At 43.9% G+C, this 17,720-nt stretch overlaps 3 protein-coding genes and 1 long non-coding RNA gene across 11 annotated transcripts in view; 2 read left to right on the top strand and 2 right to left on the bottom strand.

The window, feature by feature from the left end:
* The window catches only part of LOC118363266 (vascular endothelial growth factor A-like), a 29,355-nt gene extending 26,707 nt beyond the window's left edge, over nucleotides 1-2,648 (bottom strand). For 4 of the 6 annotated variants that reach the window (XM_052486921.1, XM_052486927.1, XM_052486925.1 and 1 more), the window contains exon 1: nucleotides 2,091-2,239. The gene's annotated coding sequence lies outside the window, so the exon portion shown is untranslated. Of the gene's footprint in view, nucleotides 1-2,090; nucleotides 2,240-2,544 lie in introns of those variants that run through there. The other 2 variants (XM_052486922.1, XM_052486924.1) reach the window with 2 other exon arrangements.
* Nucleotides 2,079-5,593, top strand: nudt22 (nudix (nucleoside diphosphate linked moiety X)-type motif 22). 2 transcript variants are annotated; one of them, XM_035743946.2, is made up of 7 exons: nucleotides 2,079-2,215; nucleotides 3,173-3,269; nucleotides 3,398-4,136; nucleotides 4,346-4,462; nucleotides 4,624-4,721; nucleotides 4,847-4,940; nucleotides 5,152-5,593. In XM_035743946.2, exons 1-7 carry the CDS (start codon nucleotides 2,095-2,097, stop codon nucleotides 5,266-5,268), a joined length of 1,383 nt encoding a protein of 460 aa, XP_035599839.1. In that variant the 5' UTR covers nucleotides 2,079-2,094; the 3' UTR covers nucleotides 5,269-5,593. The 2 variants fall into 2 exon arrangements, with proteins under 2 accessions (XP_035599839.1, XP_035599840.1); XM_035743947.1 differs by lacking the exon at nucleotides 2,079-2,215 and adding an exon at nucleotides 2,643-2,823.
* On the bottom strand, nucleotides 5,329-17,644 carry si:ch211-107m4.1 (heterogeneous nuclear ribonucleoprotein U-like protein 2). The gene is made up of 12 exons (XM_035743944.2): nucleotides 16,404-17,644; nucleotides 15,694-15,829; nucleotides 15,500-15,579; nucleotides 15,159-15,404; nucleotides 14,885-14,997; nucleotides 14,430-14,696; nucleotides 13,809-13,931; nucleotides 10,134-10,235; nucleotides 9,707-9,875; nucleotides 9,133-9,453; nucleotides 8,913-8,995; nucleotides 5,329-5,746 (listed from the first exon to the last, which is right to left on the bottom strand). The coding sequence occupies exons 1-12, from the start codon at nucleotides 17,305-17,307 to the stop codon at nucleotides 5,624-5,626; spliced, it is 2,667 nt and encodes an 888-aa protein (XP_035599837.1). The 5' UTR covers nucleotides 17,308-17,644; the 3' UTR covers nucleotides 5,329-5,623.
* On the top strand, nucleotides 7,336-8,456 carry LOC127913691 (uncharacterized). Of its 2 annotated transcripts, none has more exons than XR_008086528.1 (3): nucleotides 7,336-7,477; nucleotides 7,730-8,128; nucleotides 8,255-8,456. It is a non-coding gene; the product is annotated as an uncharacterized LOC127913691 (long non-coding RNA). The 2 variants fall into 2 exon arrangements; XR_008086527.1 differs by having other exon boundaries at nucleotides 8,171-8,456.
* Nucleotides 17,645-17,720: the final 76 nt, after the last annotated feature.

The following is a 17,720-nucleotide window of genomic DNA, read 5'->3' as shown; positions in this document are numbered from 1 at the left end:
GCAAGCTTTTAACAACGGAGGAATCATTATTGTGTAAGACAAATCAGAAAGGCTAAATCAGATTATTATGTAACCGCTTATTCAGATTGTAACGGGAACCTGGCAAATCTCTTAAGGGTTCTACTTCCTCCTCTCTGCCACAACAAATGAATTCAGACACTGGCCTCATTATGGGGGGAAAATGACATCATTGATGCATTTTATCACCATTTTATTTCAGCGGGTTATCTCTTTGAAAGAACTTCTAAGCCTATTCACAATGATATTGGGCTGGATGCTGATAGTGTAAACTTTCTGCAAGATCACAGAAATTATAGTTGGTACAGCTTTTCTTTTCGGCTATTTACAGAAAAAGGAGACCTGGATGCTTTGTGGGCAATAGACAACAAGAGATCCACAGAGGCTAACCAATTGAATCCAGGTCTGCCTATCATTGTTGGCTCAATAAATCACATTTTATTTAACATTGTTATCAGGAAAAGTATGGAAATCAGCTCTTGTGCAGCCACTCCATATGGACGGGGATAGTAGCGATCTTCATCATTATCACCCCATTTCAAGGATTCCTTGTCTAGCTAAGATTCTTGAAACCTTGGTAAATGTACAACTTTGCTATTTATTATCTGAATTTTTTTTATTTGGAATGTAAACCAATCAGGGTTTAGGCCTGAACATACCACTGTTACATCAACCACTTTAGTTGTTCATGATCTTGTCAATTGCTTTAGACACTAAAATTAAATGTGCTGCTTTGTTTGTGGACCTGTCAAAGGCTTTTGATACTGTTGATCATGCTATTTTACTGAATAAGCTGTCCACAATAGGCCTGAGCTCTGACGCCTGTTCTTGGTTTCATGATTATCTTAATGACAGAACTCAGACCATCGTGATTGATGGGGTTAAGTCTAAACATCTTGAAGTAAATAAAGATGTACCACAGAGGTCGATTTTGGGACCTTTTCTCTTCCCTATTTATATAAACACCATTGGTCAATCTGTTAAAAATTGTGAACTTAATCTATATGCGGATGATACTATTATGTATGCTACTTCCCCAACTGTTGATCTGGCTGTGCTAAAACTACAGTCAGATTTTATAGCTATGCAGAAATCCCTTGCTGGTTTAAAACTTGTGCTTAATACGGGCAAAGCGAAATACATGTTGTTTTCAAACTCTCATAAGAATGTTTCAGATGAACTACAAGTTCACTCATTAGATGGTTCTCCAATCGAACGTGTTCCCACATATAAATACTGAGGCATTTGGATTTATGTGTATTTGACATTTTAAAAAACATATATACTGAACAAAAATATAAACAACATGTAAAGTGTTGGTCACGTTTCATGAGCTGAAATAAAAGATGTTCCATAGGCAGAAACATGTATTTCTCTAAAATGTTGTGCACAAATTTGTTTACATCCCTATTCGTCAGCATTTCTCCTATACCAAGACAATCCATTCACCTGACAGGTGTGGAATAACAAGAAGCTTATAAAATAGCATGATCATTACACAGATGCACCTTGTGCTGGGGTCAATAAAAGACAACTACAAAATGTGTAGTTGTCATACTGCCACAGATGTCTCAAGTTGAGGGAGCTGCAATTAGCATGCTGACTGCAGGAATGTCCACCAGAGCGGTTGGCAGAGAATTTCATGTTCATTTCTGTAACATAAGCTGCCTCCAAATTCGTTTTAGGGAATTTGGCAGTACATCCAACCAGCCTCACAACCGTGTATTAGATCCTGTGGGCGAGCGGTTTGCTGATGTCAACATTGTAAACAGAGTGCCATTTTGAATGCACAAAAATACCGAGACGAGATCCAGAGGCCCATTGTGAGATGCATATCTGTATTGAGAAATCCATAGATTAGGGCCTAATGAATGTTTTTCAATTTCCTCATTAAATTGTTGCATGTTAAGTTTATATTTTTGTTCAGTATTAGCGGTGACTATAAGCTTGCTAGCTAACTCGACTAAAGACACTGGGCTAAGCTTTTGACCTATGATGTCACGTGGCAAAACAAGTATTTGAACAACAAAAAAGCAATGGTGAATTGCAAGGGTAGAGAAGCATAGACGTACCGAAATGTTGTACTTTCTTCGCATCATAACAAATATACTGGGGATTGTGCTGGTGTGTAATCATTATACCGATTCTGTTGCGTTTACGCCAAACGCAAACTATAGTTTATATTGGACAAATTCAGGTAGGTCCCTGCCCATTTCGTTCCGTTTGCAACTGAAAACAAAATATATGTTCTTAGTGGACACATTCAGGACGTTAGCGCAGTTTCACTGCTTTTCAGATCGTTTATTCCATACTGAACACGACCACACACTACTGCACGTCTTGGGGTTAACCCTTCCTTGTCTTTCTATTCTCTACAAGATGCCTCATTGTTTCTCTTCTGACTAATAACAAAAAAATACGCACATTTAATGCATTTCACACACTTTTGAGTTTTTCTTCAACACCCCAAAATAATATTTTACTCATCAATGCATTCACAGCAGTTTATTTACTTCATGTACTCACCAACCTCATGCCTCCTCCAATCAGCTGTAGAAGTGGGCGGTGCTGACCTGATTGTTATGACTCGTCCACTAAATCACTTCCTGGACTTTTCAGACCACATATTTTGTCAGTTACTAGTGTCTTTGCATTTATGTCTCTCAGCGACCAATTTTTGAAAATGTTTCTAACTTTACCAAACGCTCGAGGCTTTGGTTCAGTCAGCGTCCATTCCATAAAAGTAATCTATATGTTCGTTAAGGCTTGACTTGTTTATGCTATAGCAGTGGAAGGAAGCTATTGGTAAGGATCAATCTTTCAAACTATAGCCGTGTTTGTGTCATTGATAAATTAGCTTGTCAGAACAAGGTGCTGGGTTCAAACGGTCAAACTAACTTTAGCGAGAAGCTGATTGAACGAGCTAGCTACTAGCCTAAGATGTACTCTTACGGAGCCTAACGTTACTCCTTGGTTGCCAGAGCCAATATACCTCTGAAAATAACCTAGAAGGTCCTTGGATTTAAGGAGTAACGTTAGACTCCTTTAGTCCAATATTGGGCTAGGTAAAACTATCCTTCCTCAATTTGAAAATGATCTTCATTTATTCTACACACACATGAGAGCTGATTTTATATGATTCCGATTTGATCAGGCTTAATCAGAATGGATCCTGAGGTCTCTGTGCTGTTGCACTGCACCGCCTGGGGAGGACTTCTGGAACCACAAGTGCAGGTGGAGCTTTCTGCCAGGTAAATTCAGAATTCATTACTTTCAATCAATAGTTGGTTGTTAGAAGTAGTCTAATTATAAAACCAGTTATCAAACACAATGAATATATTGTCCTCTCACTCCATCTCTCTCTCTCTAATTCATCAAGGTTTAACCGTCAGACAGAGCCAGCACTGGAGAGTCACATAGAGGAGGTGTGGACAGAGAGGGTGACCATGGAGCCATGGCTTTTCAATGGGGCCAAATTCAGGCTGCACTCTTTCAGTCTGGCCTCACCCCAGCCCTCCTGTCCACCTACACCCCAGCTTCCCTGCATGAATGGAGAAGGAGACAGAGATGGAAGGCAATGTAGCATTCAGGAGGAAGAGGGCCAACACGAGACAAAGGGGAACGCGGACTCTGAAAGAGCAGAAGTACTCAGACACCAAAGAGATCAAATAGACAGAGTCATAGGCGAACGACAGCATAATGACAAAGATTTGATTAGCTATAAGCAGAGGGAAGGGAACCTCAGAGACACGCAAACCTCCACCCCAGGGTGCAGAGACCAACATCCTGCTGTGGGAAGCAGTGCAGCAGAAGCTCAACCCTTCCCACAGAGCGATGTGGGTGGGAAGGGTGAGGGGGCCACTCCCATCCTGACCCTGAGGTTGGGCCTGACCTGCTATAGGGACTTCCTGGGCACCAACTGGTCTCAGAGAGCAAGGAAGCTACGCCAGCGTGCGGAGGTGGAGTATGGGGATCCTCTGGCGCTATTGGCCCAGCCGCTGGGGGTGGGTGGGGTCTTGTGTACGGCTGACAGACAGGTGGTGCTGATCAGGAGGAGCCAGCAAGTGGCGGAGGCAAGGGGGCTGCTGGACATCCCTGGGGGGCACCCAGAACCAAAGGTGAGACGGGAGAAAGAGGTTGAAAGTTAAAACCAATACTGTATGAAATGTGGTATTGTATCCTCCATACTTGTGAGGTTGGTTGAATTAAGTTGACATTTATTCAAAACGACTGTTGAACTGCATTCTATTTCCATTGTTTGCCATACTTATGGCACCTTACTTATGGTATCTAATTACCTTTGCTGCCTCCTCCCCCTTTCCCCCAGGCTGTGTTTAAAGGCCTCGATGAAGAGGACAGGATCAGGGTGGAGATGCTGCAGTGGAGGGAGGAGGCTGTGGTCAGAGAGCTGTTCTCTTCTGTGTGCGCCGAGATCAGAGACGAGGTGAGACAAAGAAACATAGCTGCTGGCCATGAGACTGAGTGTTCAAGGACAGTCTGTTTGTTTATCCCCTTTCTTTCTCTCCATCTATCATTTTCTTTCTCCATCTCTTTCATTAAGTTTGTCTTCATTCCTCTCATTACGACCCCACTGTCTGTCTGCAGGTAAATGTTCCTCTGTGTTCTCTGGGTGAGCCGGTACTGATGGGCATCGCTCTGAATCACACCAGTGCAGGCAGACCCAGTGCAGAGTTCTACATCAGGTACTCAAAGGAAATGACATCATAGAAAATAGCCCTTCATTATCAGGCCCATGTTTGATAACTGACCACAAAATGATAAGACATTCAGTATTATACAATTCCTATGTTGTGTTGTCTGTCCCCAGTTGTTCACTGACTTCCACAGAAGTTCGAGAGCTTTACTGGCAGGGGGGCATTGAGGCCCAGGAGTCTACAGATATCGTGTTCGTGAGCCAAACAGTAAGGAGCGCCACAACAGTTACTGTTATCTGTGAAACTAATCTGTGCATAAAGAAAATGTAATGTCTAAGAACAGAGAAAAGCATATGGAAAGTTCATAATTGAAACATAGATATTGAACAATGTCATACAAATAGTTTATAAACAGTTTATTACACATTAACACCTTATGTGTAATGGATCTCTTAACGTTTTGTCTTGTGATTTGAAGGAGGTGCTACAGCTAGACCAGAGCACCCCCCTGTGGTCAGAGTTGTGTCCTTCAGCCAAGGGTGCTGTGCTGCTCTATCAACTAGTGCTGCCTGACCGAGAAGACAAAAGCAATTGATCAAACTCCAGCTACTGCACCGGATAAAATTTCCAGATGATGAAATTAATACAATAGACATTTTCTTCAACGAAAAAGCAGCGATTTAATGTTGTTGTTGCTTTAAAGAGACAATACTGTTGTAGAAAGTTTTAAGCCCCCCGCTATGAAAATGTCTGAGGAAACATTCCCTGAATATAAAGTTCCAGCAGTATTTCAGAAAAAGATAACTCCATACAAACGTTGCTTGATGTTTGACACTTAGGCACAATATTTCCCAACTTTGCATACAAATGCTGTAAGATAATGTAAGATATAACCTGTATAATAAATCTTTATAAAACCACCTGCAGAATTTGCTGATCTCTTTAGATGTTTAACAGTAACCCTGGTAACGGTAACTATCGTAAGCATAGTTTCTGTTACCATAGTAGTCCTGGTCTTGGTAAACCTGATTCTCGCTGCCGTAATAGTCCTGGTCTTGGTAACTCTGATTCCACTGAACAGAGAGGGGGAGAGAGAGAATAGAATACATCATTCATACCTTAACAGAAACATTGACTGTGAGACTGTCTAAGGTGCTGCAAAATCGGACTGCACTTCCTTTGAGCTCTGTACACAGGTATGCTCTCTATCCTACCCTGTCTATAGCATTTACCTGTTTTGCACTCACACACCGGTATCGGGGTCTCAGAAAAATGTGGAGCAGGACATTTGACTGGCAGTATTTTAATTTACCAGACATTTAAGAAATGTACCGGTCCCATGTGCATTGGGTGTGCGTAGCCACCCAAGGTGCTCAGAATAAAATAAATCACATTTAGATTATGGTAATTCATTTTAACAGAACATGAAACTCTGATGCAATGGGCTCCTTACCGAATTCCGATGCAGAATTTCAAGATGTTAGAATAACTGTTCACATTTAATTTTCCTCAGCCAAGTAGACCAGTAAGGAACAGCAACATCACTAGCCTATGTCAATCTACTATCTCCCATAGTAGAAACGTTAACCTATTCTATTGGTCAGCTAGTCATTCTGTGCGAGAAAGAAATAGCCCATTCCAAACACTCTGGGACAGTTGTGGGACGACAGATCTGAAATTCATACAACCAGTAGGCCTAGGTTACATCCAAAACAACATTTAAAAGCAAGGAGTCTGATGCAACAGATAACGATTAGCTTAAAATGTTGATCAACTATTATTTCAAGGCTGTAGGCGACGCATGAATGTTCGTACCAAACTGCAATTTAGCGGAAAAAAACGTTAAAAGCCACTGCACATGAGAGCGTTTATGAGACCGGGATGAAATGACCGTATCTTTTAGAAATGTAGTTAGAGTTGAGATAAATATGAAACAACTAGCATGGGTTGCTAATATGACTAGGATTGGGCCTTTGGCTAACTCGACAATGAAATACATTTGAAAAACAACAGCTAAATAAGCTACTGTTTTCAATGGCATATGGAAGTCTTTATAGTTTGATTGGGTTTTGGCTAAGCTACTTTGAAGCAAGGTAAGACATGCCTCAGTGTAAAATGTTCAGGTTTCAAACAGTTCAGTATATGTTTTCAAAATACATACTGCCTCCAGCTCATTGCAAAGTGGTGTGAAGCCTGCCAAATTGCCTATGCACTTGAATAGAGAATGGGAAGCACACTTCCATTACCAGTTGAGAAATAAAAATAGTAGCTCTTTTTAGTCTTTGCCATCAAAACAGTTCTCAACATGCAATTGCATTTAGAATTGTTGAACAATGATTGGGCTTATTATAAAAGCACTTTTCACTCCAGCAGCAATTAACAAGCTGTTTGATGAGCTGTAGCAGCAACTCTCATGTTTACATTGACAGGTATTTCAATCAATAGGCTAAAATACATTTTCGCAATGGGATTTGTTTTCTTCTCCTGGACAATTGGCCGGGGACATTTTTATTTATCGGCTTTTTTTAAATGACTTTTCTTGTTGCCAAAAGCCGGCTATTACCGCTAATGGAAACCCTGACAGATACCCAATGTGCATGCCTGTTTGTGTGCGTGTGTACCACTACCTGTCTGTAGCATGCTTCCTGTCTGTAGCATTCTGGCTGTTTGTTGTAGTTTAGCTGTCTATTGTACTCCCTGCATGCTTCATGATTAAAGTCATGGCTGCGGTACTGGTAGTTCGCTCCATTGAACGGTTCATCCTGCCAGATAAATATCACAGAAATGGGTCGCCTAGGCTCTAGGTCCTATAGCCCTGCCCCTAGGTCCTATAGCCCTGCCCCTAGGTCCTATAGCCCTGCCCCTAGGTCCTATAGCCCTGCCCCTAGGTCCTATAGCCCTGCCCCTAGATCCTATAGCCCTGCCCCTAGGTCCTATAGCCCTGCCCCTAGGTCCTATAGCCCTGCCCCTAGGTCCTATAGCCCTGCCCCTAGGTCCTATAGCCCTGCCCCTAGGTCCTATAGCCCTGCCTCTAGATCCTATAGCCCTGCCCCTAGATCCTATAGCCCTGCCCCTAGGTCCTATAGCCCTGCCCCTAGGTCCTATAGCCCTGCCCCTAGGTCCTATAGCCCTGCCCCTAGGTCCTATAGCCCTGCCCCTAGGTCCTATAGCCCTGCCCCTAGGTCCTATAGCCCTGCCCCTAGGTCCTATAGCCCTGCCCCTAGATCCTATAGCCCTGCCCCTAGATCCTATAGCCCTGCCCCTAGATCCTATAGCCCTGCCCCTAGATCCTATAGCCCTGCCCCTAGATCCTATAGCCCTGCCCCTAGATCCTATAGCCCTGCCCCTAGATCCTATAGCCCTGCCTCTAGATCCTATAGCCCTGCCTCTAGATCCTATAGCCCTGCCTCTAGATCCTATAGCCCTGCCTCTAGATCCTATAGCCCTGCCTCTAGGTCCTATAGCCCTGCCTCTAGGTCCTATAGCCCTGCCCCTAGGTCCTATAGCCCTGCCCCTAGGTCCTATAGCCCTGCCCCTAGATCCTATAGCCCTGCCCCTAGATCCTATAGCCCTGACCCTAGATCCTATAGCCCTGCCTCTAGGTCCTATAGCCCTGCCTCTAGGTCCTATAGCCCTGCCCCTAGGTCCTATAGCCCTGCCCCTAGGTCCTATAGCCCTGCCCCTAGGTCCTATAGCCCTGCCCCTAGGTCCTATAGCCCTGCCCCTATATTATCCTGTAGGTTATATACCAATGTCTCTAGATTATTTTCACCTGCCTCTAGATTATCCTCTAGATTATGTACCCCTGCTTCTAGGTTATATACCACTGTCTCTAGATTATATACACCTGCCTCTAGATTATCCTCTATATTATGTACCCCTGCTTCTAGATTATATACCACTGTCTCTAGATTATATACACCTGCCTCTAGATTATCCTCTAGGTTATGTACCCCTGCTTCTAGATCATATACCCCTGCTTCTAGATCATATACCCCTGCTTCTAGATCATATACCCCTGCTTCTAGATCATATACCCCTGCAGCATGGTATCCAATCTGCTATATCAGCAACTCTCTACTATATCATTCCAGTCTTTTTCTGTCCTATCCAATAAACTAATCATTTTAAATCAATAAAATATCCCCAAAATGTATGAATTAATAAGGCGGAATATAAGAAAACTATGTAAATGTGAAGTATGTTTATCAGAAGTTGATTGGATAGACGAGGACTCACATATCTGAGCTGCTGTGGTGTCCAGTACTGCTGATGACCATATGGGTATGGCTGCTCCTGGTTGAACCATGTGTGGTCCCAACCTACAGACAAAAAATGTTATTACTATAACCAGAAGAACCCCAAGGCGTGACATATCACCAGACCAAACACATTAAGGAATAATTACACAGTAATAGCGCCACTCAGGTTTTTCCCCCCATCAATCATTCTCCCTGACCTCTCAAGTCACCAGCCGCCACTGGATTGTACCCCCTGTCCATCCGGCCCTTGATGAGGGGTTTAGTGGGGTTATAGTCTTGCGTGGCCATCCTTCCAAATCTGGTCTTGTTAAGGTGATAAGACTGAAGTCCGAGGCTATGGGGGTTATTGTATCGGACGCGGGGTTTCTTCCGTTGTTTGGGGGCGGAGGGGACAGGGGGGAGCAGGCTTTTTGACTCTTTTTTGTACCCCTTCAAGAGAGCCTGTGCTTCCTCTCTGGCTAGCTCCACAAACAGCACCTTCTCCAGCAGGTCTCCCTGCTCTGGCAGAGTGCAGCTCACTGGGGAGGAGAGGACATCAACACAGCATCAAAAGCAACCATACCTTCAGTTAGGTTCTCCTTTCACTGTATAGGCTTGCAAAGTATGTTACTCCATTAAACTGAATCTGTGTGAAAATTATGCAACTCAGAACAACTCAAAGACTGATATGCTGCGACTCTATAAACGTTTTTGAATTGTGTGAATGCTTACGAAATTATACTTAAAAAGGTCACTGCTCATTGGTTATCTTCTGTATTGTATTTCCCTGACCTTTGACCTTGTGGAGATCCGTTTCAGGGATCTTGTCCCCCTCCTCCTCCTGTTGCTCCTGCAGACGCCTCTTCCACTCCTCTTTAGATGGGAACACCACCACCGCCCTCCGCCTAAAACCCACGAACCACAGCAGCCTCTGGCGCTGAGCTGAGGGGTGGATGTTGGGCTGGGGATGAACAACAATACATTATTGTCCAATTGTCTTTACGGAGAACTCAAATTCATATGTTTTGCTTGGTGGTATGCAGGAGGAGGAGAGGAAACAAAGAGGAGTGGCAGGAGAGAAAGATTGTCTAAACTATCACCTTTAATTATGAACAGATTTGATTCCTAACCTATCAGTTAATATACCATCACTCTTTCAGGGAGCTAGCCAATCAGCAGACACTGCCTCCCCTTGCTGTCCTATCAAATAGCTACCTACCTGGTCCAGGATGTAGTTGCGTGGAGTTTGAGCCGCCACCTTGATCAGCTCACTGAGACACTGAGAGGCCTGCTGCAGCCTGCTCTCTCTACGACCCTGCCCCTGTGGAGAGGAACACACAGGTTTTTTATTTTATTTCACCTTTATTTAACCAGGTAGGCAATTTGAGAACAAGTTCTCATTTACAATTGCGACCTGGCCAAGATAAAGCAAAGCAGTTAGACACATACAACAACACAGAGTTACACATGGAGTAAAACAAACATACAGTCAATAATACAGTAGAAAAATAAGTCTATATACTATGTGAGCAAATGAGGTGAGATAAGGGAGGTAAAGGCAAAAAAAGGCCATGGTGGCAAAGTAAATACAATACAGCAAGTAAAACACTGGAATTGTTGATTTGCAGTGGAAGAATGTGCAAAGTAGAGATAAATAATGGGGTGCAAAGGAGCAAAATAAATACAGTAGGGAAAAGGTACAGCTAACAACATACAGACACACACCTTTGGAATTGATATAATCAATAGATGAATAAAACTATGAATAGTGTTAGTGTTATAATGGTGTTATAGTGTTATAATGTGTTATAATGGTGTTATAGTGGTATGTGTTATAGTGTTATAATGGTGTTAGTGTTATAATGGTGTTAGTGTTATAATGGTGTTATAATGGTGTTATAGTGTTGTTAATGGTGTTATAGTGTTGTGTTATAATGGTGTTAGTGTTATAATGTGTTATAATCGTGTTGTGTTATAATGGTGTTATCATGTTATAATGGTGTTATCGTGTTATAATGGTGTTATAGTGTTGTGTTATAATGGTGTTGTGTTATAATGGTGTTATGTGTTATAGTGGTGTTATAATAGTGTTATAGTGTTGTCAATGGTGTTATAGTGTTGTGTTATAATGGTGTTATAGTGTTATAATGTGTTATAATCGTGTTGTGTTATAATGGTGTTATCATGTTGTAATGGTGTTATCGTGTTATAATGGTGTTATCGTGTTATAATGGTGTTATAGTGTTGTGTTATAATGGTGTTATGTGTTATAGTGTTATAATGGTGGTAGTGTTATAATGGTGTTATAGTGTTAGTGTTATAATGGTGTTAGTGTTATGTGTTATAATGGTGTTATAGTGTTATGTGTTAGTGTTATAATGGTGTTAGTGCTATGTGTTATAATGGTGTTATCATGTTATAATGGTGTTATCGTGTTATAATGGTGTTAGTGTTATAATGGTGTTATAGTGTTGTGTTATAATGGTGTTGTGTTATAATGGTGTTAGTGTTATGTGTTATAATGGTGTTAGTGTTATAATGGTGTTAGTGTTATAATGGTGTTATAGTGTTATGTGTTATAGTGGTGTTATGGTGGTGTACAAAAACACCCTGTGGTGTACTGCACTAGCATCGAATAGTCCCTGCAATTTGAAACTTTTCAGGGAAATCAGGAACCAATACACACAGTCAGTTTGGAAAGCAAAAAAGGCTAGCTTTTTCAAACAGAAATTTGAATCCTGCCACACTAATTCCAAAAGGTTTTGGGACACTAAAGTCCATGGAGAATAAGAGAACTTCCTCCCAGCTGCTCACTGCACTGAGACTAGGAAACACTGTCACCACCGATAAATCCACAATAACCAAGAATTTCAATAAGCATTTCTCTACGGCTGGCTATGCTTCCCCCCCCCCATCACCCAAATCCAGACAGCTGATGTTCTGAAGAGCTGCAAAATCTGGATCCCTACAAATCAGCAGGGCTAGACAATCTGGACCCTCTCTTTCTAAAATTATCCGCTGCCATTGTTGCAACCCCTATTACTAGTCTATTCAACCTCTCTTTCGTATCGTCTGAGATTCCTAAAGATTGGAAAGCTGCTGTGGTCATCCCCCTCTTCGCAGGGGGAGACACTCTAGACCCAAACTGACACAGACCAATATCTATCCTACCCTGTCTTTCTAAAATCATCGAAAGCCAAGTGAACAAACAGATCACCGACCATTTCGAATCCCACCGTACCTTCTCCGCTAATGCAGTCTGATTTCCGAGCTCGTCACGGGTGCACCTCAGCCACGCTCAAAGTCCTAAACGATATCATAACCGCCATCAATACAAGACAATACTGTACAGCCGTGTTCATCGACCTGGCCAAGGCTTTCAACTCTGTCAATCACGTATTCTTATCGGCAGACTCAACAGCCTTGGTTTCTCTAATGACTACTCGCCTGGTTCACTAACTACTTCTCAGGTAGAGTTCAGTGTGTCAAATCGGAGTGCCTGTTGGCCGGACCTCTAGCTAGCGGTCTCTATGGGGGTGCCACAGGGTTCAATTCTCGGGCCGACTCTTTTCCCTGTATACGTCAATGACGTCGCTCTTGCTGCTGGTGATTCTCTGATCCACCTCTATGCAGACGACACCATTCTGTATACATCTGGCCCTTCTTTGGACACTGTGTTAATAAACCTCCAAACGAGCTTCAACGCCATACAACACTCCTCCCGTGGCCTCAAACTGCCCTTAAATGCTAGTAAAAACAAAATGGATGCTCTTCAACTGATCGCTGCCCGCACCCGCCCGCCTGTCTAGCATCACTACTCTAGACGGTTATGACTTAGAATATGTGGACAACTACAAATACATAGGTGTCTGGTTAGACTGTAAACACTCCTTCCAGACTCACATTAAGCATCTCCAATACAAAGTTAAATCTAGAATCGTCTTCCTATTTCGCAACAAAGCCTCCTTCACTCATGCTGCCAACATACCCTCATAAAACTGACCATCCTACCGATCCTTTACTTCGGGCGATGCAAACTGGATGCAGTCTATCACAGTGCCATCCGTTTTGTCACCAAAGCCCCATATACTACCCACCCCTGCAACCTGTGTGCTCTCGTTGGCTGGTCCTCACTACATATCCGTCGCCAAACACACTGGCTCCAGGTCATCTATAAGTCTTTGCTAGGTAAAGCCCCCCTTATCTCAGCTCACCAGTCACCATAACAACACCCACCCGTAGCACGCGCTCCAGCAGGTATATTGCACTGGTCACCCCCAAAGCCAACATCACCTTTGGCCGCCTTTCCTTCCAGTTCTCTGCTGCCAATGACTGGAACGAATTGCAAAAATCACTGAAGTTGGAGACTTATATCTCCCTCACTAACTAAGCGTCAGCTGTCAGAGCAGCTTACCGATCGTTGCAGCTGTACACACCCATCCAACCAACCAACTACCTACCTCATCTCCATGTTTGTTTTTCTGCTCTTTTGCACACCAGTATTTCTACTTGCACATCATCATCTGCACATTATCACTCCAGTGTTACTTTCTAAATTGTAATTACTTCTCCACTGTGGCCTATTTATTGCTTTACTTCCTTACTTCATTTGCACACACTGTATACCGATTTTTCTATTGTGTTATTGACTGTATGTTTGTTTATCCCATGTGTATCTCTGTGTTGTTGTTTTTGTCGCACTGCTTTGCTTTATCTTGGCCAGGTCGCAGTTGTAAATGAGAACTTGTTCTCAACTGGCCTACCTGGTTAAATAAAGGTGAAATAAAAAATTATGTGTTATAGTGTTATAATAGTGTTATAATACTATTATGGTGATATAATGGTGTTATAATAGTGTTGTAATAGTGGGTAGTTGTGTGTCTGGGGGTCTGACCTTCATGCAGGGTAGGAGGCCTGCGGTACCCAGCAGGGTGTATCTCTTCTCTGGGTATTGCTTCATGTGAGCCCTGGCCCAGTGGGTCTTACCTGCCCCTGGCATACCCACCATCATCAACACCTGAAGAGGAGAGAGGAGGCAGAGGGGTAGAGAGAGGAGGGAGAGGGGTAGAGCGAGGAGGGGTAGAACAAGGAGGGGGAGGGGTCGAGCGAGGAGGGAGAGGGGTAGAGTGAGGAGGGGTAGAGAGAGGAGGGAGAGGGGTAGAGCGAGGAGGGGTAGAACAAGGTGGGAGAGGGTAGAGGGGGAGGGGTAGAGCGAGGAGGGAGAAGGGGTAGAGTGAGGAGGGGTAGAGAGAGGAGGGAGAGGGTAGAGGGGGAGGGGTAGAGCGAAGAGGGGTAGAGAGAAGAGGGAGAGGGGTAGAGAGAAGAGGGAGAGGGGTAGAGAGAAGAGGGAGAGGGGTAGAGAGAAGAGGGAGAGGGGTAGAGAGAAGAGGGAGAGGGGTAGAGAGAAGAGGGAGAGGGTGGAGAGAAGAGAGAGAGGGGTATAGCATGAATAAAGTGCACACAGGCCAGCGAATAGAGTTCATGTTAGTGCTGGCAGCCATTGCTCTGCTCTCACCTCACACTGCAGTTTGGAGGTTGGTGGGGTTGGGGCACTGAGCCTTTGTCCAGCAGGCAGGGAGGAGAGGGGGGTGTACCCTGCAGGGCTGGGGTACCAGGGGGGAGACGTGGGGTCCAGGTTGAGGGTGATAGAGGTGTTTTTGCAGAGGACGTGGGGGTACAGCATAGAACCGCAGAGAGCAGCCGGACTCAGGTGGAACGCCATTCCCATAAGGCGACCGTTCTTATGGAAGGAGAGCTCAACTCCTTCCTCCTTAGAGAAAGACTATGGGTGGAAAGATGCAGGGAGACAGGAACAAACCCATAAACACAAAGCGAGGCAGGGATTACTTCAATAGTAAGGTTTGTATTTTTTAGATTCGGATTGTTATTATTAAAATGGCATTTCAACATGTCCTGCATTCAAGAAAGTGAGGGAGTGGTAAAAAAAATGTTTAAACTAGTGTCACTCACAGCATAACAGCCAATGACATCGCCCTCTGAAAAGGGTTCTCCAAACTCCTCCTCTTTCCCAGCCGTCACTTTTCTGCCCCTAGCGTCGTAACCGTAAGACAAGTCCTCGTCACCTGAATGAGGGGAATGAGAGAGAAATCAGCACAAATCATACAGAAACATTTCATTCATAAGACTCAATGAAGTACCTCTGCTAAACCATGGGACATTTATAACCAGAACATATCCACATAATTGGCAAATTTTTTTGTTGGGAAAAAAGTTTGGTCCTTACCGAGCATCAAGTTGGAGTTCCAACGCTCCACTGACCAGCCCAGTCTCAGACCATGGTGCTCGGGGTCCTCAGAGTCCAGTGATGGAGACACCAGCTTTTTCTCAAACATAGCCTCGAAGCCCACCCTCCCCTGGTGAGTTCCGTGTGTCAGTCTGCATCCAGACCACAGGAGAGGGCAACGCTCCCAGAACCTTGGCTGGCCGCTGCAGCCGTCCCGGCCCACCTCAAAGTGCAGGTCACCTCCGTCTGTGGAGATTAGAGAGGATGACCAACTAACCATTAACACCACACTGGTCAACCAGGGCAATGAGAGAGAGGTGATCCCTCATAATTAAACTCACAGGAGTCTAGTCTGACCCGCCCTCCGTCTTTCTCGGCATCAACACCATTACTCTCAGGCTGAGGCGGTGGGGATTTGGCCCTGTGTGGAGAGAGAGTTTGGTCATGTTTAAAGACACTGTCTGGTGGGTAGAGGATCATTTGCCCAGGCTCACTCGGAAAACCCTGCAGAGCTTGAGTCATGGAGGAAAGGTACCTGTTGTACTGGATCTCCTCCTTGAATTCGTAGTAGGCCCTGCCTCTGGTTCTCTCACCCTGAGCAGGCCTCTTTACCCCACGCTTCTCCCCTCCACCTCCAGACCTATTTTCCTCGTCTTTGTCCATGTGAAACACTGCAACGAGAGTGGGGGAGGAGGGGATTCTGATTGATTGATTACTCTAAAAGTGTAGGCCAATGTACAAGATGGGATTCTGATTGATTGATTACTCTAAAAGTGTAGGCCAATGTACAAGATGGGATTCTGATTGATTGATTACTCTAAAAGTGTAGGCCAATGTACAAGATGGGATTCTGATTGATTGATTACTCTAAAAGTGTAGGCCAATGTACAAGATGGGATTCTGATTGATTGATTGATTACTCTAAAAGTGTAGGCCAATGTACAAGATGGGATTCTGATTGATTGATTGATTACTCTAAAAGTGTAGGCCAATGTACAAGATGGGTTATAAACCTGTAACATATGGATACCAGGGTTGGGGTCAACTCCATTTCAATTCTAGTCAATTCAGGAAGTACATTAAAATTACAATTCTCTTCAATGCTTTTCAATTAGGATTTGTTTTTAATTGGAGTTTGCTTCACTTTTAGAATTGACTGTAAATAAAATGGAGTTGACCCCAACCCTGAAGGATACAATAAAAAATAATCATGACATTATTCAGTGTGTGTCATATCATATCTACCGGTGTCCTGGTTGGTCTGGTCACTGGCCACAGATCCCAGGCTGAGGCTGGATGCAGTGCTGCTCCCTCTCTGGGCCACCATGGAAACACTGTCCTCCTCCTCAACTCTGTTCTGCACAGCTGATCCTACATGATCTTCTTTAAACTGCTCAACAACCAACATACTTGTGTCTTGATACACGATGTCTATCCGTGATATCTGTGATGTATTTAATGTGTTTTTAATGGGCCTGGTGCTCATGCCTGTTGTGTTTAGCTGGTTTGATATCGTTTTATCCTCCTCTGCTTCCTGTGTGGCATTCCGTTTGGAGACTCCGTGTGCATGTTCTCCTTCACCCTGTTGTTCTTGAGCGCTCTCTTCTTGGGTGACATGTTGCTGTTGCTCTACTTGTTGATTTAACGAGGTCTGCTCCATCAACCCTTCTTTGTCTGCCGTGGTTTTTGCACACGGGCTCATGGTAAAAGTGCTGATTACACACACGTCTTCCAACTGACTTGTTGACGTGTTATCAAGTTTGGCTGCTGAAATTGCAGGTGCCTCGGTGTCTGCACGGATAGGAGAACAATCAGCTCTAGGTCTCACCATCATCTCTGAACTTACGGCGCCTGCAACGTGTCCAGTGGCTTTTGCCTCCTCGCCCGGTAGAGGGACTTCTCTCTCCATCGCTAACACTGTGGAGGCTCTGGGTGAATCGTCATCTTGTGGCTTCGACTCTTCTCCAAGACCAGGGACTCCCTTGTCTTGTCCAAGATCGCTTGATTCTGGAGCTTGCAATTCAGCTTCGAAAGCTGACATCAAACGCCCAACGAGTTCTGCCTTCAGTCCTTTGATGTCCAGTGCTCGCTCTTTGAGCATGACTCGTAGTTTGGCCACTTTTAGTTTTTTGACTTCTGACAGTTTCATTTTCCACTGAAATGTGCGTTGCTTTTATCAAGTAAAAAACGTTACTTTACCTCATGAGCTTCCAAATGATTGTTCTGCAGTAAAAAAAACATAAAAACTTTAGCAAAAGAAAGCAACTGCTCGAACCAAAACACACCCAGAGACTGCTGTCCTGTAAAATTCAATATACGGTTCTACTCTCTGATTGGTCCATAGGGAAAATAACCCCGCCTTGATATCCAAGCTCTACCAGCTATTGGTGTAAATTGAGTCCGCCCATAGACACGTTTCATTCCGATGGACTGGGTCGACCAATCACGCTTCCTTTATTCACCAAATAAGCACAGATCTAGGATCAGCCGACGTTACTCAACCAATTCAAATGTTTGTCTACGAATGATCTAGAAACAAACAAAACTGATCTAAAATCAGCA

The sequence above is a fragment of the Oncorhynchus keta genome, chromosome 30 (genome assembly GCF_023373465.1).
Source record: "Oncorhynchus keta strain PuntledgeMale-10-30-2019 chromosome 30, Oket_V2, whole genome shotgun sequence".
Classification (NCBI taxonomy): domain Eukaryota; kingdom Metazoa; phylum Chordata; class Actinopteri; order Salmoniformes; family Salmonidae; genus Oncorhynchus; species Oncorhynchus keta.
This window is presented reverse-complemented; position numbering and strand designations above follow the sequence as displayed.